The 24864-nt window shown below is 40.1% G+C and overlaps 1 protein-coding gene across 1 annotated transcript; it reads left to right on the forward strand.

Moving 5' to 3' along the window:
• The first annotated feature begins 536 nt into the window (after positions 1–536).
• Positions 537–24103, forward strand: SNTN (sentan, cilia apical structure protein). The gene is made up of 4 exons (XM_054595277.1): positions 537–646; positions 11499–11533; positions 22004–22143; positions 23945–24103. Exons 1-4 carry the CDS (start codon positions 537–539, stop codon positions 24101–24103), a joined length of 444 nt encoding a protein of 147 aa, XP_054451252.1.
• The last annotated feature ends 761 nt before the right edge of the window (positions 24104–24864 follow it).

Here is a 24864-nt window from a genome sequence, read left to right on the forward strand (position 1 = left end):
CCCTCCACTCTCTGGTCCAACCACACTGGCCTTTCAGTTCCCCCAGTTCATCACACTTCTTCCGGCCACTGAATTTAGCCCAAACTATTCCATCAGCCTACAACTGGATCCCTTGCCCTTTCACGTACTTACCTTCTATTTGTTATCAAACATCACTTCCCCAGGGAAGTATTCCTGACCTCTATGATTGACACCAATCTCAATGGCACCCTCCTTGCCTAGCATTATTAACAAGGTCACTGTTTGTGTGATTATTTGATTAATGCCAATCTTTCTGACTAAGCTCTCTGAGATCAAAGTCCGTGTTTGATTTTGCCTCACTGTTCTTTCCCCAGTACTTTGTAAGGTGCCTGGCCCACAGTAAGCACTCAAATATTTGTTGAATGCATGAATGGCTTAATGTCTATGTATAATAACAGTGGGTAAATCTCCTCTAAAAGTGCCATTGTATGGTTGTTATGGAGTAAATGACAATAGTAACAGTGGGCAAGTGACTGTTACTTAGGAAGGGCCAACACACAACAGGAAAACAGAGTATGTGTGGCTGTATGCAAAGTACCCAGGAGCAAACTCTCCACTTAGAAGGGGATCCCAATTTTTCTGCAGCTCCAACATCCACTTTAGCACCTAAGAAAATGCCCAAAAGGTCAGTGGCACATGGATCTCCTTTGTTGAGTTTCATTTGAGCTTTCAGGTGTATTTCCAAAAGGTTCATGTTAACAACTCCATATACAAGATATTGCAGGTTTGATACCTATTACACACCCTAATCCAGCTTTTTAAAAAATATTGTATTTATTTATTTTTAGAGAGAGGGAGAGGGAGGCAGAAAGACAAAGAGAGGAACTTCAGTCTGTTGCCTCTCATATGCACCCGACTGGGAATGAAACCCTCAACCCAGGCACATGCCCTGACAAGGAATGGAGCTGGTGACCCTTTGCTTTGCAGAATGATGCCCAACCAACTGAGCTACTCCAGTCAGGGCCCCAGTTCATCTTTAAATTGAACTGGAAAAATAAAGTAAACAAATTTTTGCCTTTAATTGCAAACTGTAAGTGTGATTATATTAACTCAAATATCTTTGCTCTTGAACAATATTGCAAATCAAAATTGTTGGTGATATATTTTTTTAAATTTTATTTTAATTTATTTTTTCAAATACATTTGTCTCTGCCTCCCCCCCCCACCACTTTGTCCCTTGCCCCCTCCCTCCTTCCCTCCCTCAGCTCTTCCCCTTTGGTTTTGTCCATGAGTCCTTGCTATATGTTCCTTGACTTTCCCCTTCCCTTCCTTCCCCCCCCCACACTCTTGTCTCTGTTGATTTCTTTTCCTTTCAGTATTGCTGGTCTTATTTTCCTTGCATCTTTATATTGTTGGTTAGGTTCCGCTTATAGGTGAGATCATATGGTATTTGTCTTTCGCCCCCTGGCTTTTTTCACTTAGCATGATGCTCTCCAGTTCCATCCATGCTGTCGCGAAGTTTAGTAGTTCTTTTTTCTTTCTACTCCATCGTATTACATTGTGTATATGTACCATAATTTTTTGATCCAATCATCTACTGATGGGCATTTAGGTTGCTTCCAACACTTGGCTATTGTAAATTGTGCTGCTATGAACATTGGGGTACATAGGTTCTTTTGTATTGGAATTTTGGTGTTCTTAGGGTATAATCCTAGCATGGGAATCACTGGATCAAAAGGCAGTTCCATTTTCAGCTTTTTGAGGAAACTCCAGACTGCCTTCCATAGTGGCTGCACCAGTCTGTATTCCCACCAACAGTGAACTAGGGTTCCCTTTTCTCCACAGCCTCGCCAGCACCTGTTGTTTGTGAATCTGTTTATGATGGCCATTCTGACCAGTGTGAGGTGGTACCTCATGGTGGTTTTGATCTGCATTTCTCTGATGGCTAGTGATGCTGAGCACCCTTTCAAATGCCTCTGGGCCCTCTGTATCTCCTCCTTAGAAAAGCATCTGCCCAGGTCCTTTGCCCATTTTTTGATTGGATCGTTTGTCTTCTTGGAGTGGAGTCGAGTAAGTTCTTTATATATCTTGGAGATCAAACCTCTATCTGATGTATCATTAGCAAATATATTTTCCCATACGGTTGGCTCCCTTTTCATTTTACTGATGTTTTCTTTAGCTGTGCAGAAGCTTCTTATTTTGATGAGGTCCCACTTGTTATTCTTTCCTTTATGTCCCTTGCTTTAGGAGACATATCAGTGAAAAATTGCTGCGTGGGATATCTGAGAGTTTCCTGCCAATGTTCTCCTCTAGGACTTTGATGGTGTTGTGACTCATATTTAAGTCTTCTATCCATCTTGAGTTTATTTTTGTGTATGGTGTCAGCTAATGATCCAATTTCAATTTTTTGCATGTAGCCGTCCAGCTCTCCCAACACCATTTGTTGAAGAGGCTATTATGGCTCCATTTTATGCTTCTGCCCCCTTTGTCAAATATTAGATGCCCATAGAGACCTGGGCTTATTTCTGGGCTTTCTATTCTGTTCCACTGGTCTATGGGTCTGTTCTTGTGCCAGTCCCAGATTGTTTTGAGTATGGTGGCTTTGTCGTAGAGTTTGATGTCCGGTATTGTGATCCCTCCTACTTTGTGTTTCTTTCTCAAAATTGCTGCGGCTATTCGGGGTCGTTTATGGTTCCATATAAATTTTTGAGATGTCTGTTCTATTTCTGTGAAATACGTCATTGGTATCTTAATAAGGATTGCGTTGAATCTATAAATTGCTTTGGGTAGTATGGACATTTTGATGATATTAATTCTTCCAATCCATGAGCACGGTATATGCTTCCATTTATTTGTGTCTTCCTTAATTTGTTTTTTCAATGTTGTATAGTTTCCTGAGTACAGGTCTTTTATGTCTTTGGTTAAATTGCTGCCTAGGTACTTTATTTTTCTTCTTGCTATATCGAATAGTATTTTTTTTCTGATTTCTTCTTCTTCTATTGCATTGCTGGTGTACAAAAATGCCTTTGATTTCTGAATGTTAACTTTGTATCCTGCTGTTTTGCCAAATTCACCTATTAGGTTGAGGAGTTTTTTGGAAGAGTCTACAGGGTTCTCTATGTACACTATCATGTCATCTGCAAACAATGATAGCTTTACTTCCTCCTTTCCTATTTGGATGCCTTTTATCTCTTTCTCTTGTCTGACCGCTGTGGCTAGGACTTCCAATATGATGTTGAAAAGAAGTGGTGAGAGCGTACATCCTTGTCGTGTTCCTGATCTTAGTGGGAAGCTTTCAGTTTTTGCCCATTGAGTAATGATGTTGGCTGTAGGTTTTTCATATATGGCCTTCATTACACTGAGGATTGCCCCATTTATTCCCATTTTTCTGAGTGCTTTGATCATATGGGTACTGTACCTTATCGAATGCTTTTTCTGCATCTATCGAGATGATCATGTGGTTTTTGCCTTTTCTTTCATTTATGTGATGTATCACATTTACTGATTTGCATATATTGAACCATCCCTGCATCCCTGGGATGAATCCCACTATATCGTGGTGGATAATCTTTTGAATGTATTGCCGGATGCGGTTTGCCAATATTTTGTTGAGGATTTTAGCATCTATGTTCATCAGTGAAATTGGCCTGTCGTTTTCTTTCTTTGTAGGGTCTTTATCTGGTTTTGGGATCAGGGTGATCCTGGCCTCATAGAAAGATTCTGAGAGTCTTCCCTCCTCTTGGATTTTTTGGAATAGTCTGAGAAGGACACAGGTTAGCTCTTCCTTAAATGTTTTGTAAAATTCTCCTGTGAAACTGTCCAGCCCTGGGCTTTTGTGTTCTAGGAGTTTCTTATTTACTGCTTCAATTTCCCCAGCTGTTATCAGTCTGATCAAGCTTTCTGTTTCTTCCGCCTTCAGTGTGGGAAGATTATACTTTTCTAAAAATTTGTCCATTTCATCAAGATTTTAAAATTTCGTAGTAGTTTCTGATGATCATTTGTATTTCTGTGGTATCAGTTATTTCTCCTCTTTCATTTCTGATATTATTAATTTGGGTCCTCTCCCTTTTTGTTCTTGATGAGTCTGCTTAAAGCCTTGTCAATTTTATTTATCTTTTCAAAGAACCAGCTTCTGGATTGGTTGATCCTCTGAATTGTTCCTTTTCAGTTCAGTTCCGCTCTAATCTTGACTATTTCTTTCCTTCTACTTGCTCTGGGACTTATTTGTTGTCATTCAGTTCTGCTCTAATCTTGACTATTTCTTTCCTTCTACTTGCTCTGGGACTTATTTGTTGTTGTTTCTCCAGTTCTTGAAGTTGTAGTGTTAGGTCTTTTATTTGAAATGTTTCTATCTTTTTCAGGTAAGCCTGTATTGCTATGAACTTCCCTCTCATGACCGCCTTTGCTGTGTCCCATAGGTTTTGGACTGTTGTCTGTTCATTTTCATTTGTTTCCAGAAATCTTTTGATTTCTTCTCTTATCTCATTATTGACTCATTCATTGTTTAATAGTCTACTGTTGAGTGTCCCTGAGTTTGCAAGTTTTTGAAGTTTGTCTTTGAGGTTGATTTCGAGTTTCAAACCCTTGTGGTCCGAGAAAAAGTTTGGTATTATTTCAACTTTCCTGAATTTACTGAGGTTTGCTTTGTGTCCTATCATGTGGTCTACCTTTGAAAAACTGCCATGAGCATTTGAAAAGAATGTGTATTCTTCTTCTTTGGGATGTAAGGTTCTATATATGTCAGTTAAGTCTCTTTGATTCCGTGTGTCATTCAGCACCACAATATGTTTATTAATGTTTTGTTTGGAAGATCTGTCCATTTTTGACAGTGGGGTGTTGAAAGTCCCAACTATCAGTGTGTTGCTGTCTATATCTTTTTTGAAGTCATCCAACCATTTCCTTATAAACTTGGGGGCTCCTATATTGGGAGCACATAAGTTTACAATGTTGATGTCTTCTTGATAGATTCTTCCTTTTAGTATTATAAAGTGCCCCTCTGGGTCTCTCTTTATGGCCTTTGTTTTGAAATCTACTTTGATACAAGTATGGCAACCCCGGCCTTTTTCTCATGTCCATTTGCTCGGACTATTTTTTTCCATCCCTTTACTTTCAATCTGTGTAGGTCTCTTGCTCTGAGGTGGCTCTCTTGTAGGCAGCATATGTGTGGGTCATGTTTTCTTATCCATTCAGCTACCCTGTGTCTTTTGATTGGGGCATTGAGTCCATTCACATTGAGAGATATTACTGATAGAAACTTACTCATCTTTTCTCTTTGTACCTGTGTTCCTCTCTCTTTCATTCTTTTCCTTCATTTGCTTAAACCAATCCCCTTAGCATATCTTGGAGTGCTGGTTTGGTAGAGATGTATTCTTTTAGTCTTCTCTTGTCTGGGAAACTCTGTATTTCCCCTTCCATTTTAATGGAGAGCCTAGCTGGGTAGAGCAGCCTTGGCTGTAGGCCCTTGCTTTTCATGGCTTGGAATATTTGTTGCCATTCCCTTCTGGCTTGTAGTGTTTCTGTTGAGAAGTCAGCTCCTAGGCGTATTGGGGCCCTCTTGCATGTTACTTTCTCCTTCTCCCTTGCTGCCTTGAGGATTCTCTCTTTGTCTTTGACATTTGCCATTTTAATGATGATGTGTCTTGGAGTGGATCTCTTTGAGTCCCTCTTGAGTGGGGTCCTCTGTGCCTCCTGGATCCATGAGAGCCTTTCTCTCCTCAAATTGGGGAAATTTTCCATCATTACTTTTTCGAGAAGGTTCTCTATCCCTTGTTCCTCTTCTTCTCCTTCTGGTATCCCTATTATGTGGATATTATTGCATTTCAGGTTGTCCTGCATTTCCCTAAATGCTTCTTCATTCTTTTTGAGTCGGTTTTCATTTCTTGTTCTTTCTGGGAGCTTCTTTCTACCTTATCCTCCAGCTCACTGATTCGATCCTCGGCTTCATCCAGCCTGCTTTGGATTCCTTCTATTGTGTGCTTCAATTCAGAAATGGTATTCTTCATATCCTCTTGTGTCTTCTTGATAGTTTCTACATCCTTTTCCAGGCTGATATAGTTTGCTGTAAGATCCTGATAGTTTCTCTGCAGTTTCTCATACTTATCTTTGAGCTGGCTAAGCTCATGGAGATTCCTTAGAACCATTGTTTTGAATTCAGTATCTGATAGTTCCCTTGCCTCTATTTCATTTAGCTCTCTGTGTGGGGAGTTCCCTTTTCCACTCATTTTGGGGGAACTTCTTTTTCTTCCTATTTTTGTGAGAGTCTGTTAAGTATTTTTGTCCTTTTCTTTCTGGGCCTGCCTCTGATGATGTCAGTTATTGACCCTATGGGACCTTGGGTTGTTTGTTTGAGCCTTTCAGGAGTCTAATGCCTGTGTCTGACTCCTGCTTGGAGCAGCTCTGTGACCCCTTGGGTCAGGGCTAGGCTATTTTTTGGGATCTCTCTGCACTCTCACGCAGGCTCCTTGAGCATGCTCCCAGCGCTGCAGGATCCCCTGCCTGCCTGGGCTCACATGTGCTTGCCCCAGACCAGGGGCTTATTTGGGACCTCGCATACTCATCTGGCCCCCTAGCCGGTGAGTTCCGCGGCACTGGTCAGTTTAGGGTCTTCTATTGTGTATTTTCCCCGCTTTTGGCTCTTTGGGTGCATTGCTTGCCCTCGCCAAATGGGGACTATGGAAATGGGAGGAAGTCAGCTCCAGGACTCTCCGGTTAATCCTGTCTCTGGTCTCTCCTCCAGGGACTCTGGGCAGCTCTACTAATTTTGTGCGCCTCTCCACAATCGCGGGTGGGCGGGTCAATTTATGTCTGCCCTTGCTGCTCTGTGCACTCCCTCACAGGCCGTATAGGTGCCAATCTGTGGGAGGCCTTGCCAGCCGGTGCAAGCTTTCACCAGCCCGCGCGGGTCCCACACACGCTCGCCAACCCTTGCCGGTTACTCGGCGCAAGTGTGCACGCCTGCACTGTATGTTTTGGGGGTGTCTATGTGTGCTTTTCGTCTTTTGGTTCTTTGTGGGTGTGGCCTCTTCTGGCGCAATGGAGACTAGGGCAAGGAGAAGGAGTCGGGACTCCCCGGTTCCTCCTCCCGTTCTTTCCCCAACACCTCCATTTCTAGTCTCTCCTCAGGGGTCTCTGGGCAGTTCTGTGACCCCTTCGGCCAAGGATCCACCACCTGTGCAGCCTACGTTTCAATCGCAGGCAGTCTGGTTCCTGCCCGCCCCTCTTCTGCCTCTTTGGGGGCGCACCTTTCCAGCCCACAATGGAGACTACAGAAAGGGGAGGGAGTCAGGGCTCCCTGGTTCCTCCTTCTGTTCTTTCCCCAATGCCTCTGTCTCCAGTCTCTCCTCAAGGCTCTCCCAGCCAGTCTGCACCCAGCCCCGCAGCTCACATGCGTACAAGCTGTGTGCGGAGCGCACAAAAGGCAGGTTAATTGATTCCCTTATGCCTGAGCGAGATGGTAACTGCAGAGTGGGAGGTGCGCCATCACCCGGGCTCCACCAGCCGCTGTGTCAGTTCTCTTCACAAAGTTTTCCTCACCAGTCTTTTCCCAGGCACCAACCCACCCCACTGCTGTCTCTACCCAGAGATCAAGGAGGGCAGCTGCCCCTGCAAATTTTTGTGTTGGCCCTTTAAATGTCTCTTTGCATCCCCAGCCACCTGTCTCTGGCAGAGAGTGCCCCTAAGCTTTTCCGGGTTGCGTTTTGTCTGTATTTTCCTGGTTTTAGCTGCTGTAGTTTAGGGGTCCCTGTTTATGATTCAGACCCTGTTCTTCTCGGGGGAAGCTAACTGGCCGTTTCAATGTCCCTCTGGTGCCAGTGCCCAAGGGTGCCCAGCCCACCCTCTTGAGCCTCCACCGGAATTCTCACCCATTGGGATGTGTGAGAGTCGAATCCACTGTCTGTGGCACCAAGGCTCCTGTCCCACTATCGCTCCACTGCTTTCCAGGTGATTACTCCACTATTTAGTTGCAATTTCAGTTTGGTCTTGGGAGGAGGTCAGCATGACTCCCATTCACTCCTCCGCCATCTTCTCCTGAAACCTGTTGGTGATATTAACTACACAACATATTCTTTTAAATTATCTGTGGCAGAGGAAATTGTTTATATTATTCAAATATGTAAAATTATGACTAATAAATGAAAGATATTTTTTCTCATGTAATTTCTTTTAGAGGGCCTACTTTAATTCAAAAACCGTTTTTGAATACAGCCCCAGGGGGAAAACATGGGATGACCTGCATAGGTTTGCTTTCAAGACCCTCATGAGCTAATGAAGGAGATGGCCATGGCATAAAAAATAATACAAGTCATGCGGCAAGTGCACCTTGTGTAAAGTGAAAAGATGACACAACCTATATCTTATGAAGGAGATAATAATTGCACAGAATTTTTAGAAAATCAAGAGGAGTTCCCCAAGAAGATCATAATAGGTCCAGGATACCATAGGATCTAGCTTCCTAATATTATTTTTTATTTTTTATATATATTATATTGATTATGCTATTACATTTGTCCCATATTTTTCTCCCCTCTATTCCTCTCTGCCCTGCATCCCGCTCTGACCAGCATCCCCCCACTTAGTTCATGTCCGTGGGTCGTACATATAAGCTCTTTGGCTTTTCCATTTCTTATACTATTCTTAACCTCCCCATCTATTTTGTACCTACTATGTATCCTTCTTGTTTCCTGTGCCTAATACCCCCATTCCCTGTCTTCTCCTCCCCGCTGATCTCCATGTGATCTCCAGTTCTGTGATTCTGCTCTTATTCTAATTGTTTGTTTAGTTTGTTTCTGTTTTTCTTTTTATTTTTTTAGGTTCGGTTGTTGATAGTTGTGAGTTTGAATCATTTTACTGTTCATAGTCTTTAATCTTCTTTTATTTCTTAGGTAAGTCCCTTTAACATTTCATATAATAACAGCTTGGTGATGATGAAGTCATATAACTTGACTTTATCTGGGAAACACTTTCTCTGCCCTTCCATTCTAAATGATAGCTTTGCTGGTTGAAGTAATCTTGGATGTAGGTTTTTGCCTTTCTTGACTTTGAATACTTCTTTCTAGCTTCTTCTTGCCTGCAATGTTTCTTTTGAGAAACCAGTTGATAGTCTTATGGGAACCTTTTTGTAGGTAACTGTCTCCTTTTCCCACACTGCTTTTAAGATTCCCTTCTTATCTTTAAACTTGGGTAATTTAATTATGATGTGCCTTAGTGTGTGCCTCCTGGGGTCCAACTTCTGTGGTACTCTCTGAGCTTCCTGGACCTCCTGGAAGTCTATTTCCCTTGCCAGACTGAAGAAGTTCTTCTTTGTTATATTTTCAAATAAGTTTTCAATTTCTTGCTCTTCCTTTTCTTCTGGTACCCCTATGATTCAACTGTTGGAATGTTGAAAGTTGTCCTGGAGGTTCCTAAGCCTTTCCTCATTTTTTTGAATTCTTCTTTCTTCATTCTGTCCTGGTTGAATGTTTATTTCTTCCTTCTTCTCCAAATCATTGATTTGAGCCCCAATTTCCTTCCCTTTACTCTTGATTCCTTGTACATTTTTCTTTATTTCATTTTGCATAGCCTTCACTTTTTCCTCCATTTTGCAACCATACTCAATCATTTCTATGAGCACCCTGATTACCAGTGTTTTGAACTGTGGATCTAATAGGTTGGCTACCTCTTCATCACTTAGTTCTATTTTTGGAGTTTTGATCAGTTCTTTCATTTGGGCCATACTTCTTTTTCTCAGTGTGCCCATTGGAAGGGGAAGAGCCTTAGGGATTCTCCAGGTTGGAGCAACTCACTTTGCTGCATTGTGATGCTGTGTGTGGGGGAGGGGTCAGAAAAGGAACAACGCCACTTGCTTGGCTCTTGTCAGCTTTCAGTCACTTCCCCAACTACCCACAAGCAAATGGGGCCCTTCTAGTGGTGAATCTCAGGTGGGTGGGTTTGTGTATGTTCTAGGACCCTGTGGGTCACTCTGATGAACTCTCCTGTGAGCCTGGGAGTTTCTTCCACTGCCTCATCTCCCACAGGTTTTTACAGCCACAGGTTTTGAAGCTTTCTTTTCCCACACTGGAACCCTGGATTGGGCAGTCTGTCTCACTACTCAGCTGTTCCCCCTGGTTTATCCACACACAAATGTTGGACCACTTGCTCTGTCAGCTGAAGCCTTATGGTGTATCCTCTCCATCCCAGCTGCCCATCTCCACCCCTCCTACTAGTCTGGATGAATGTTTCTTCTTTAATTCCTTGATTATTGGACTTCCATACAGTTTGATTTCTGGCAGTTCTGGTTATTTTTTTGTTGTTGTTTTTAAATTGGTTGTTGTCCTTCTTTTGGTTGTGCGAGGAGGCAAAGTGTATCTACCTATGCCTCCATCTTGACTGGAAATCTTAATTTTTTAAATAAGAAAAATGATCTCTTGACAAGTTGATGTCAAAAGTAGATCTTGAACCTAAACGTTCCATTTAAGAATATGATACAACTAAGGATATATGTTAAAGATATGACCAAGTTCTATTGTTCTTATTAGCTTTCTCAAAACCACTCCCGCCATTGGGGCTGAAATATCAAGCAAACACTTATATGGTGTTTTTAAAGGAGTAAGAGTCATCTTCCTACCTCCCATCTGGCCTCTTTCTAATCTCCTTCTCACATATCAGGTGAAATAACTTCCCAAATTAGGAATCTGATCATGTCATTCCCTTCCTTCCCAGTGCCCTTAGGATAACATCCTGAGTTCTTCATAAGGCTCAGCCATGGTCATGTTTTGGCTCTGGTCTCTGACTGCAGCCTCACATCCCACCACTATCCTCTTCCTTCTCCAGGTTTCAGCCACATTCTACTTCCTTTGGCTCTTCATTCATGCAACACTTTGTTCCATGTCAGAATCTCAGCACACTGTTTCTTCTGCTTGGAACACTCTTCCTCCTTTTTCACCTACTGACTCATTAGGCTCAGAGAAAATGCCATTACCCTGACCCGTAGACTGAGTTTGTCCTTCCCTACCTTCCATATGTGCTCTGCCACTATTCTTTACTGAGCTATCTATTTAATGTCTATCTTCTACACTAGACTCTAAGCCCCCAAAAGTTCAGGGACCTGTCCCTGTCATTCACTTCCATTTTACTCTATAAAACTGTACAGGGACACAAGCTTATGGGGCTTGTGGCTTCAACATGTGGCTGTGGAAATATCTCTGACAATTTGTATTTTAATCAGCTGGAAATGGAAAAATAATGTGGAAGAGCTTACATGGAAGGTGATCACTTCTCTCCTACCTCTTTTCTATTGGGGGGGGGGAGATTTAGTCATATGGTCACATAAATACACAAATGACTAGGATATGTGGGCCAGCCATTGTTAAGCACTTTACCTAAATGTGTTGAGGGAAGAATGAATTTTAAAGGAGAGATCGATGGGTGTTCTGGCAGAATGCTCAGTGACTATTTATTGAACATAATTAATCTTTAAGCCATTGTATTGCTCTATTTTAGATGCTAATATCAATACCCACACTCCCAGAATCATTATGTTTCTTTCATTTTGTTGGCAGCATTTCAACATCCAAACAACTGGCTTCAATAAAAGGTAAGGTGTGAGATGCATGTGTTTCTTCTCTACTATTACAGTATACCAAGAGTTAAAAATAACAGGACAACAGTTTCCAGCCAAAGGGAACTGTGGATAATTCATCAACTGTTCATGATTCTTTTTTTAAAGATTTGGGAAGTGTGATAGGAATTAGCTCACCCAAACTTAGCCCATTAAAGGTCAAGTTATGATGGATCCCAACTCCTAAGGCAATGTGATTCCTGCCGGGGCCAGCTATCTCTCCATTGCTGGAATCCTCACAAAGCCCAGAGCAAGACCATTAACATCTAATCTGTGAATATTCAGTGGAACTCAGGATGAATCAGCTTCCCACTACCTCCGTTGATTGAGGGAAAACAGTGTGGCCAACTCCCAAAGTGTAAATATTTGTCCTCAGAATTCCATTTTTATAGGTAAAATATCTTTAGACCTAACAGTATTGCCATGGAAATAAGAATATAAGAAAAAAACTCTCATATACTTAGATCATTGTCTTATTCCAAAATATGTGACTTAAAATGTTTGCAGAGAAATGGGCACAGCTGGATATTACTATATTGCAGTTATTTTTCCTCCTAGATAGTCAGTGTTACCAAAAGAGATTCTTTTATTTTTATATAAATAAGTCTTCATCTTGATGAAAATATTATTTTTACACGATCACAACACGAGACCCAGGATTTCTGTTTTATAATTTACACAATTTCAGGTACTTTCGATAATTTCTATGACAATATCATGTCCATGACATGATAAATATTCATGCCATTTCTAATACTTCCTCCCTCTGAGAGGCTAAAGTGGGGATTGTAAGTCTATCACCTTCACTGCCTCCTTCCCAACTCACACACAGGCTCATTTTTCCTACTCCCAGATTCTTTACATTTGTGCCACATTTATTCCCATACCCTAAGAAAACAGGATCACCATGGCTCAGCTTCGTAGAATGTTTTATTCAACTGTGAGTAATTTTAAATGTTATTCATTGATATCAGACATTGGCAAATCATGGAACAGAAGCCAATATGAACCCGTATTTTTTCTAGTTCATGGGCTTATGCCCTTGATCTCTTGGAGGATGGGAATGAAGAATAACATATTTGCCTAGAGCATTCAAAGTCATTTTATAGTAGAAAAGTTTGAGAAGTACTAGAGAATTGGATAAACTATTGATCTAGCAAGAAAAAGGCAGAGGTTTAGTTTTTAGTTCTGACATATACTACCCATGTGAACTTTGACTTTGCTCCTGTAGGTCTTCATTTCCAAAAATAACAAATGTTACAAAAAGTTCTAAAATGTAGTGATTCTGACAGCTTGCTGTACTATGAGTTGTGTTTCTATTAAAGTGTCAGAAACTTATTATATCAAATGTTTAATGGTTAGGGTTCCATACTCCAGAGTGGGTGAGGAAAAAGAGGCAGAGAATTATTTTGAAGTTCAAGTCAGCTCAGTTCAGCACACATATATTGAGTTCCACAACACACCAGAACATGGAAATGAGCAAAGATAAACAAGATGCACTAATTGTTCTCAGGGACACACAGTCTAGAACTTCATGTCCAATATGATAGCCACTAGCCACATGCAGATATCAAACACTTAAACCATGGTTAGTTTGAATCGAAACATGCTGTAAGTACAAAATATTCAACATATGACAGATTTAGAAGACAGTAAGAATAGGGTAAGATATTTCAATCATCTGTATTGATCACATGTTAATTTGATAGTTTTGATAATTTCATCTGTTTCATTTTTACTTTTTTGATGTGGCTACTTGAAAAGTTTAAATTACTATTATGGCTTACATTACATTGTTTTTGGACAGCACTGTTCTAGAAGTAATTCAGACATATCAGTAGTGTTTTAGTGTGGGGTTGTGATAAGCTTCGGTTTAGAGAAGTAAGAAGCACAAAGGAGGGACATGTAGCCAAATGTCAGTGTTTGGGAAAGTGTTCTACAGAATACACTGCCTGAAAAACACATCTAGAGGCAATATGCTCATGGTGATGAACCAGACTGGTTGTGTGAACTTAAGCAAATGACCTAACCTCTCTGTGCCTTGGTTTCCCACTCTATAATGTAGGGATGATGCTGAACCCTACCTCAGAAGGCTGATAGAAGATTTAAATGGGTTAATTTGTGTACATGCCCTGGATGAGTGGCTGGCAAAGAGAATGAGCTCCATAATCATTCATTACTACTGTCTGCCAGAACCCAAGCTCCAGGAAATCAATAATTATTCTCTTGATATTGCTCACTGCTCTATCTCCACAACTAGGATGATGGGGCCTAGCAATAAATACATGCTAATAAATTCTTTATTTTTTTTAATTTTTATTTTTGTAATATATTTTATTGATTATGCTATTATGTTTGTCCCAATTTTTCCCCTTTTACTCCCTTCTGCCCAGTTCATCCATTCCTTACAGCAGTCCCTCCCTTAGTTCATGCCCCTGGGTCATGGATATAAGTTCTTTGGCTACTCCATTTCCTGTACTATTCTTAACACCCCCCCCCATTTTGTGCCTACCAATAATGCTTCTTAATCTCTGTACCTTTTCCCCCATTCTCCCCTCTCGTCCTCCCAGCAGATAACCCTCCAAATGATCTCCATATCTATGATTCTGTTTCTGTTCTTCTGGTTTGCTTAATTTGCTTTTATTTATTTATTTTTTTAGATTCAGTTGTTGATAGTTGTACAGTTGTTGCTATTTTAATGTTCACAGTTTCGATCATCTTCTTTTTCTTAAATAAGTTCCTTTAATATTTCATACAATAATGAATTGATGATGGTGAACTCCTTTAGCTTTACCTTGTCTGGGAAGCACTTTATCTGCCCTTCCATTCTAAATGATAGCTTTGCTAGAGTAATCTAGGTTGCAGATCCTTGCTTTTCATCACTTTGAATACCCTTCTAGCCTGCAAAGTTTCACTGGAGAAATCAGCTGACAGTCTTATGGGAACTCCTTTGTGGGTAACTCTCTGCTTTGCTCATGCTGCTTTTAAAATTCCCCTTCATCTCTAACCTTTGGCATTTTAATTATGTGTCTTGGTGTGGTCCTCTTTGGGTCCATCTTGTTTGGAACTCTGTGCTTCCTTGACCTGTGTGTCTCTTTACTTTGTCAAATTAGGGAAGTTTTCTATTTTTTCAAGTAAGTTTTCAATTTCTTGCTTTTCCTCTTCTCCTTCAGGCATCCCTATGATTCAGATGTTGGTATATTTGGAGATGTCCCAGAAGCTCCATACACTATCCTTGTTTTTATAAATTATTTTTTCTTCTTGCTGTTCGTGTTGAATGTTTATTTCTTCTTTATGTTCCAAATTGTTGATTTATATCTTGGCTTCATCCTCTCCAGTGTTGATTCCCTGTAGATTTTTCTTTATTTCACTTAGTATAAACTTCATTTCTTCCTGGGTCTTTTTTATTTTGTTGCAATACTCAATTAGTTCTCCGAACATCCTGATCACCAGTGCTTTGAACTCTGCATCTGACAGGTTGGCTATCTCCGTTTCGTTTAGTTCTTTTTCTCAGGCTTTGTTCTGTTCTTTCGTTTGGGCCATATTTCTTTGTCTCCTTAATTTGGCATCCTCCCTCTGTTTGTTTCTGTGTATTGGGTAGAGCTACTTTGACTCCCTGTTTTAGTAACATGGCTTATTGTAGAAAAGACACCTATAAATTGCTTGGGGCAAAGCCTTAGGTAATCTCCAGGGCAGCGCAATTCACTGTACTGCTTTGGGGCTCTGTGTAGGGGCAGGGCTCAGAGAGGGGACAGTGCTACTGCTTAGCTTCTGAAGGTTTGCCTGGTACTTGCCTTGTATAATTGGTGCCCTCAAAGCTGTTGCGCTGGTGCTGAATCCCAGAAGGGGTGGTTCTGAGTACATTTTAAGTCCGTGCAGCCCCTTTAAATGAAGTCTCCTGAAAATTCAGCAGTTTCTTCCACCACCTTAACCCCCATTGGTTATTATAACCAGAAGTTATGGGGATTTAGCTTCCTGGCACTGGAAACCTAAGCTATCAGGTCAGGCCTGGGGTTGGGATTGCTCACTTCTAAGGTATCCCTCCTGATTTTTATCTGCTACACATGAATATGGGGCCACCATTCCACTGCTGCCGCCGCTCTGCACCACACCATGTCTCCACTCCTTTCCTCCCATCTCTACTCTCTGCCCTTCCTACTTGTCTGGATAAATGTTGCTTCTTTATATTTATATTTTTTTATTGTTGTTTAAGTACAGTTGTCTCCCTTTTCCCATCACCACTTTCTCCCACCCCACTCATCCCCACCTCCCACCCTCAATCTTTTCTTTGTCTTTGTCTTTTCTTTATACATGTTCCTGGATGATCCTTCTTCTTCTTTCCCCATTATTGTCCTCCCCTCTGGTTATGTCAGTTTGTTCTTTATTTCAATGTCTCTGGTTATATTTTGTTTGCTTGTTTGTTTTGTTGATTGGGTTCCACTTATAGGTAAGATCATATGGTATTTGTCTTTCACTGCCTGATTTATTTCACTTAGCGTAATGCTCTCCAGTTCCCTCCAGGCTGTCATGAAGGGTAGCTTCTTTAAATCCTTGGTTGTTGGATTTCCATACAGCTTGATTTTCTGACAATTCTGGGTATTATTTTTTTGAGGTCTAGTTGTAATTCTTTCTGGGGTTATGTGAAGAGGTGAAGCATGTTTACCTATGCCTCCATTTTGATGAGGAGTCCTTATTTTGAATTTTTAAATTTTATTTTATGTACAGATATAGCCATTCTGCAATAAGGCAGATGTCTCAAATGACCCATTCATAAAAGTTCACTTAGTCCAACTAATTAAAGGCTTTATCTTTCACGTACTGATGGAAACACTGGTGACACATATGGAGGCTCTCCTTCCAAATCATGCAATGCTGATTTGAACAGACACAGCAAGAGTGAAAATCCTGGTCAAATTTTCTCCAATGGCTCCAGTAGAGCTGCTGGTGACCCATCTTGCCCTCTGTGATGCAATGAGGCAAAAGGAAAGAGACACTAATAAATTCTTGTTGGGAGAATAGAGTGTTTAAGGAGCTACACACAGATCAGTATTATTAAAGCATAAAGAGTGAGATAAGAAAGGACAAGAGAGGTAGACATGAAGTGGCCTGTTTTAATGCCCTCTCCACACTCTCATTCCAGAGGCGAGACAGCCAATAAATGTTGCCAAAAGAGAAACACCAATCCTTTGCACTTTTAATAGCACTTAACCCCTTACAACATGCTTTCACATATTTGCTCACAACTCTGTGAATCAGACAGGGCTGGATTTGGGAGGCAACACGCTGAGTTTACTAAGTGAAGAACTCAACCATAAAAACAGGAAACTGAAATGCCTAACAAAGTAGCATCAGTGTTGGGTAACTAGAGCTCCTTGTTAACTTTTATTTTTAATATTTTCTAGTTCTGTTTTTACCATGAACATATGCTATTTTATAGTCAGGGAAAAATGCATGTTATATGTGAAAAAAAATGGAGAAGGAAGAAAGCTGGCTATTCTGATGGAGTCATCATCTACGGAGCAATCAGACTTGAACTTCAACAGAGGGTTGAAAAGTGCCTGGACTCCACAGCTTTTGTAGGGATGCCCTTACGAGGGGATATTCCAAAGTGGCACATCTGTCCATGGGCTTTGAAATTAGACAGACTTTCAAATCTTTTCTCTGTCATTTCTGAGCAATGTGTTCTTAAAATTCTTAATCCTTCCCTGTGTTAGTTTCCAATGTGCAAAATTGAGACATGAACAGTGCCTACCTCCCTGGGTTTTACTAAACATTAAATAAGATTATGTTTGTAAGGCACTTAATACATAGTAAGCAAGGAAGGTGTCTGTTATTGTTTGCAAGTTCACTCACAGCTTGGAAATTCACCGCTTCCTTGCCAGAAGGGCACAGCCATCAGGACAAGAGACTACTGTCCCCTGTGAGAAGTTTCAGACCCCAGTAAAGCAGCTTATACTAAGCTCTCTTTCTAATTATTCTTGGTGAAGAAGAAAACTGGTCCAAATTACAGAAGAAATATTTACTTCCTAAGGAATTAAAGTGTTTCCTCTAAGCAATTTGTTTTTTAAAGGTAGTACTATTTATAAAGATAGCTTAACATTAGCCACTTAAATTCATAGTTACCACCACACAGCACCCCACCATCTCAAATGCACACACTCTAGGAAAGGTAAACATGAGTTAAGAGAAATATGCCCATATCCCTGTGTTTTGATGAGCTGGGAAATCTTGAGTAATTTAGGAAAATCCCATTTTAATGCAGGTTTCCAGGTGGGGCAAAGGTAAAGTGATGCGGGGAGAAAGACCTAAAAATGGAATTCATAAAGCAGGGGATTTTCTAAAGGTGGGCTTCTAGGTTACATGGAGAGGCAGCCCCTGGGCACACATGTAGAAGTGGAAAATGTAAGGCACAAGCCATAGGTCACGGTGAGATTGAGCATCAGAAACCAGAGAGAAACCCAGGAGTAGGACATTCATGTGTGAAGCACCTACTATGTGCCACAAAAAACAAGACAGGCAAAAAAAAAAAAAAATCCCTGTCTTCATGAGTCTTATGTTTTCAACATGGATCCAAATTCAAGTTTTGTCACTTACTAGTATTGTGATTTCAGGAGGATCATCTCCTTTCATCACTGATAAAATGTTATAATGCTGGAGAAACAAACTGGGCTCATGGACTAGAAGAATCAGTGTAGTAAAAACATCAACTCTCCCTAACTTGCTTCCTAGGTTTAATGCAATTTCTATCAAAATTTAAGGTGTTTTTTTTTAAAAACAGTCAAACTTATCTTAAACTTTATATGGAAAGAGAAAGGCCCTAAAATAGCCAAAATAATTTTGAGAAAAAATAAAGTGTCAGGAATCACTCTTTCTAATATTAAGACTTAGACCATATATCTACAGAAGTCAGAACACTGTGACAAAGGGTTAGACACACAGGTCAATGGAACAGAAGATGGGACCAAGCAATTTACCAGCACAAGTATGCCCAACTGATTCTTGACAAAGCGGCAAAAGCAATTCAGTGAAGAAAGGACAGAGTTTTCAACAGCTGGTGCTGGAGCAGTTGGCCATCACAGGTAAAAAAGAAAATGAACTTCAACCTAACTCCCACACATTACACAGAAATTAAATGGATTATGAATTAAAATATAGAACATTAGCCCTGGCTGGTGTTGCTCAATGGATTGAGAGCCAGCCTGAAAACCAATTGCTGGTTCAATTCCTTGTCAGGGCACATGCCTAAGTTGTGGGCCAGGTCTCCATTTGGGAGTGAACAAGAAGCAACCAATTGATGTTTCTCTCACACATCGATGTTTCTTTCCCTCTCTCCCTCCTTTCACCTCCCTCTGAAAATAAATAAATAAAATCTTTAAAAATATATAGAACATTGAGTTTTAAAACTTAATTATGCATAGGACAAATCTTTCATAAGAGAATAAACTTATATTTGGACTTTATAAAAATTAAAAACATTTCCTCCACAGAAGAGCTCATTGAGAAAGTAAAAAGGCACTTTATAGACTGGGAGAAAATACTTGCAAATCACATATCCTATGAAGGACTTGAATCTTATTAATAGATATAGAACTCTCAAGCCTCAAAGAATTGTTTTTAAATTCAATTATAAAATTGGCAAAATCCATGAACAGACCTGAATAGACATTTCACCAAGGAAGATATACAGATGGAAACTAAGTTCATGAAAAGCTGTCCAGCATCATTAGCCAGTAGGATATACAAATGAAAGCCACACTGAGATACTGTCACACACCTATCACACTGACTAATAAACAGTGACAATACAAAGACTGGTAAGGATGGAGAGAAACTTGATCTCTTACACTTAGCTAATGGGACAGTAAAATGGTACCTCCACTGTAAAAAACAGTTTGTAGTTTCTTTTTTAAAAAATGGGCTTATCATATGACCCAATAATTATACTCTTGGGCATTTATTCCAGAGACAAGAAAAACTATATTTTGTATAGTAACTTGTACACAAATGTTCATACAAGCTTTATTTATAGTAGCCAAAACTATAAAGCACTCAAATGTCCCTCAAAGGTGAATGGTTAAACAAACTATGATACATTCATATCATAAACCACTACATTAAATGGAATAATAATTCCTATAGTTGTTATGAGAATTAAAGATACTGTACAAATTATTAAAGTACATTGTACATAATAAATGCACAACATACTGCAACTCCAACTTTCTGTCCAAACCAGGTTGCTGCATACACATGGCCCTCAACTTGCTTTACCTTGGAGTAAATAAGTGAGAGACTCTGAGGGATGAGAAAAGAGAAGGGTCATCCATTTGCAAGATCAGGAAGTCCAAAAGAGTCAAGCTTCAGGCTAAATAGTAAGGAAAATGTCCGGGGGGAACACAGAGGGCACACATGCGACTGGAGAGATGCCAACACATTAATTAAAATACTTGGAAGGTTTTTTTAAGACTTTCTTTATTGTTATTCTATTACAGTTGTTCCAGTTTTCTCCCTTTGCCTTCCTCCATCTATCCTACCCCTGACTCACACAGTCAATTCCCACACGGTTGTCCATGTCCGGGGGCCATTCATACATGCTCTTTAACTAGTCCCTTCCTCTTCTTTCCACCACTCTCTCTCCCCCGCCCCCCACTCTGGTCACTGTCAGTCTGTTCTGTGTTTCCATGCCTGTGGTTATATTTTGTTTGTCTATAAATGTTTACAAACACAAAAATTATAACAGCACCATTTATCTAGAGTTCTACTCAAAGATACAGTAAAAACTGTGAAGGCCCACATTCTTCTTTCTTCATCCATTTCTCTTAACTCTTGTTCTTTCCTTTCACCTTTAATTGAAAAAAAATTTATGCTTAAAACTTTTCAATGTTTTTTCTTTATGCTTTAAAGAAAAGATTGGTTTCCTTCCATGGTCTGTGAGAAGCATGGTCTAACTCTGCCTACCTTTCCCAAACACCTTTCAGCTTTTAGACTCTAGCCACAACCATCTCATTTCAGCTGCTCCAACTGCTCCCTGATTTGAGCTTTTGCACATATTCCTCCTTGATCCTGGGATGCTCTGCACAACTTTAACCTCAGCCTGACCCCACACTCAGCCTGGCCCACACTCTCACCCAGCAGGCTCCTTCTAAACCTATGGGTCTTAACTTAAATATTAATATACTTATGAAGGACTCTAAGACTAGCTATCTAAGTAGCTTTTCTCCTAGACTCACTCTGTAATTTTCTATTTTTTTCTGTTTCTGCACCTTCTTTGCTTCATATATTGCAAGTCACAAATATGCACATTACATATGTCTCTAGAGAAATAATTATCAAATATATATAACAAATATATATGTATACACAGTTCCTCTTGGTATTATTTGTATCTCCACTAGACTGTAAGATATATAGGACAGAGGCCACAGCTGATTGTGTCACCTCCATGTACTAAGCTCCTTAAGAGAATACCAAGAGCACAGTGACTACTCAATACAAAAATCACATTATTCTGACTGATCAGCAGCCTTTGAATGGACAATTATTGCACATAACATAGGCTGAAAGCTGTAGAATTTTGCTTTTCTTTTTTTTAATTCTTATTTATTTATTCAACAGCATGTACTAACACCTGGCATCTATGCTGATCCTACAAATATAATGATAAATAAATGTATGATCCCTGGCCTCAGGGAGCTTGCATTCCAATTGGGGAGAAAACCAATTAAACATTCAATATCTGTAATGTAAGTTCTGTAATAGGGGTTGTATTAGGGACTAAGAGAGGAGAGAGCTTAAGAATGGTTTTCACTGTACCTTGTGTAGTTCTCAATGTTGCTACCCACTGGAAAGAAGTGAGTTAGCAGTGAGCTTTAAAGAAATTTAAACCACAGAAACCAGCTGGGAGATCACTGTGTTTGAGGCAGTGAGTCAAAGAGATTGTTTATCTATCATGACATCAAAGAGGTTGTTCTGAATGTCATTCCCCTTTACCACACTGGCATGATATGATGCTCTATTTGATATTAACTCCACAAGAGCAGGACTCTGTCTTATTCAATGAGTAATCATCAATGCCAGGGACTGAACCTAGCCCATAGTAGGTGCTCCATAAATATTTTACAGATTAGAAAACCCAGGCTTAGAGAAATGAGGCTTTTTTCCCAGGTCACATGGCAAGCAGATGGTAAATCTCATCCTAATTCTATTATTCCTGAAAGAATTTCTGTTTCCATTGTTTAAAGATCCAGGATCAAACTCTCCCATGTCTCCACTCCCAGTAGGGGACAAATGGCCCAAGAACGGGGACAAATGGCCCAAAAACAGGGTCATGTTAACATACATTTTCTAGCCCTCTTCCCCACAGTTTCCATGAAGGATATAATCCCATGTCTGGGGAAAGATTATTTCTCATTTAGGCTATATCATTGTGCTTGTCTTCTCCCACAGCTCTGGGGAAGGGCTCAGATCTGGAAAAAGCCATTGCCACAATTGCTCTGATTTTCAGAAATTCTTCTGACCCTGACGGTAAACTTGAAAAAGCTACTGCCAAAAACCTGCTACAAACCCAGTTTCGGAATTTCACAGAGGTAAGAGTATTAACAGGCACAACACCATAATGGCTATTTCAAGAGCCTACAACTCTGGCTCAAGGCCCCATCATGTTGATTCATTCACCAAATATTTATTGATCACTGACCATATGTCACAAGGTGAGCTAAGCATTGGACTTAATGTGATGAAAAGCTGACAATCTGGCAAGCTGGAAAGATATGCTGAAAAGTAATTGGGAATATTCAAAGGATGATGAAATAGTAGGGCATGCATGAAACAGTAAAACAGAGGGACTATCTTGGGGTGGGTGGTCAAAGAAGGGCTCCTGGAAAATGAAGGTATTGCTGAGATCTAAACAACAAACAAGAGTTACAAGTCAGGGTCATGGGGTAAGGATGATAGTATTCCAAGATGAGGGAATAGCAGATGCAGTGCCGTGAATCATGTGAAATAACTGTGAGAGCCATCAAGTACTGGTGAGAAAGGGAAAGAAAGTAGGAAGCAGTGTGTGGTGAGGATGGGGAAGTGGAGAGAAGCCAAATATCACAGAGGCATAACCTGAGGGCCGAAGGAAGCCAAGAATAGTTTCTAAGTCCAGGAAGAATAAATTATAACAACTGCATATCATACTGGGATTGGGGTGAGGGTGGGACATAAAAGAAAGGAGTACCTGTGGGGAAGCAATCCAAAGAGAAGCCGATGTGATGGTTTGGACTAGGGTGGTGAATACGAGGGACATTTGGAAGGTGGAATGAACAGGATTTGATCATTCATTGGCTCTGAGAGTTAAGGACATGAGCAGCGAATTATGATATCCCAGTCTGACTTTGGGAAAAAATGGGTGGTGGTCTCATAACCAGAGAAGAGAAAGACTGAAGAATCAGCAGATTTAAAGTAAGGTGAAGGTGGAAAGGAGGTGATGAATTCCATTAGAAAGTGTCAGTTTTAAGATACATAGCCTACAGCTCTCTTGGAGGGGCTGGGAGACCTCTTTTGATCCTGACTAATAGGTGTGACCTCTTCAGGAGAATGAGTTTAGAGAAGCAATAATGGGCTAAGACTATAAAGGAATGTGTCATCATTCCTAACATGCCTCAATCCTTGCTGTGATGGTTTTTTACCGCTAGCACAAGGGTGAGCATTTGGGGTTGAGCTAAATGCGAACATAGCTCAGTATAACAGCAAATCAAATGACCTTAACATTTTCAATACCATTTGGAAGATATTTCACAAGCTGTGGTTGGAAACTGAAAAACCTCCCAATTTATGTACTATTTATATGCTTTCTTCCTTCAATCCATTTATGAGGACTATGCACTTGGATTTGATTTGTGTTCAAACTAAATGCTGAACAATCTTCCAAAGCACACATTTTTCTTTAGCATATTTTATTCCATATTTCTGGATAATCTAATTGTTCAGTGGAACACATGCTGTGTAACTCCCAAAGAGATTATGTTTTGAAAATCTGAAACCACAACACTATCTGTGTTTGTAGAGAGGCAGGATGGCTTAGCAGTTAAAAGTGGGATAGGTAGCCAAGGCTCTGTCTTGCTCCAAACCAGTAGCTGCCTAGCTTTGGGCAAGTGACTTAACTCTTGCCAAGTCTCTGATACTGTACCTGTAGAGTGGGGATAATGATAGTACATATTCACTAAAGTCGCTGCAAGGATTTAATAATATAGCCCACAGAAAGATTTAACACAGTGCTCATCTAGTAACACTGTAGCAACTTGACATGTTACTTTAGTTAATCACAAGTTTATCACTGCTTATTATCTGTTAAACCCAGGTGGCACAATAAATTAGGTTTGTACTTTTTCTCTATTCTTACAGGGACAAGAAACCAACCCAAAATACAAAGACCTCCTTTCTGAACTTGATGAGCATACAGAAAATAAGCTTGATTTTGAGGATTTCATGATCTTACTGTTAAGCGTCACTGTAATGTCAGATTTGCTACAAAATATATGGAATGTAAAAGTGATCAACTAAACAGCTTTATCTATGCAGTTAGACAACATAATGACCAGAGACAGTATTAAATAATTAACGATTGTCTCCTGTTTTTTTTTCAATTAATTGATATCCTGACATGCATCTGGGATAGCATGGTTGGTTCTGATTGCTAATACTGTCCCCATAAAACTCCAAACTCCACACATACTCTTCAGGAATTTCTGAATAACATGATCTCATAGTGTTTTAGAATATGAAATATTTATACCACTGAATATCACATTGTTCTTGCTGAGCCAACAGTGACAGAGCACTTTCCTTAAAGTGAATCTCTCATCATTCGTTCATTAAGCGACATTTGCTGAGCATGTACTCCATGGAATTGCTGGGGATGCAGTAATGAACTTGCAGACTGTCTTTGCCCTCACACATGTCCGGGGAAGTCTAACAGACACCAATTATTGTATTAATCAATTGCATATACAGCTTAATTATAATTGTGATAAGGGCTACAGGATGCTAGCGGTGCTGTTACCTCCTGACCTGGCCTCAAAAGTCAAGAAACTTTACTGACAATCTGCAAAAGACAAAATTATAGGGGGAAAACAGAACAGATCAGTGTTTTCTGGGGCTGTAGGTGGTCAGCAAAGTTGTCCACAAATGGGCATGAGAGAACTTTTAGTGGGAGATGGAAATGTTCTGTATCTTACTGTGGTGGTGGTGGTTTTGTGACTGTGTGCATTTATCAAACTTTTAAAACTGTACTCTAAAAATGGTGAATTGTATGTTAATTATTC

Source organism: Pteronotus mesoamericanus, unplaced genomic scaffold (assembly GCF_021234165.1).
Source record: "Pteronotus mesoamericanus isolate MK-2021 breed Mesoamerican mustached bat unplaced genomic scaffold, CSHL_Meso_final scaffold_54, whole genome shotgun sequence".
NCBI lineage: Eukaryota > Metazoa > Chordata > Mammalia > Chiroptera > Mormoopidae > Pteronotus > Pteronotus mesoamericanus.

What these genes read in the sequence shown, in the direction of transcription:
- SNTN (XM_054595277.1), top strand. Translation starts at nt 537, where the DNA reads ATGTGTGGCTGTATGCAAAGTACCCAGGAGCAAACTCTCCACTTAGAA. An exon ending in CCTAAGAAAATGCCCAAAAG is followed by an intron (nt 647 to 11,498) that starts GTCAGTGGCACA and finishes TTTTGTTGGCAG; the next exon opens with CATTTCAACATCCAAACAAC. An exon ending in ACAACTGGCTTCAATAAAAG is followed by an intron (nt 11,534 to 22,003) that starts GTAAGGTGTGAG and finishes CTTCTCCCACAG; the next exon opens with CTCTGGGGAAGGGCTCAGAT.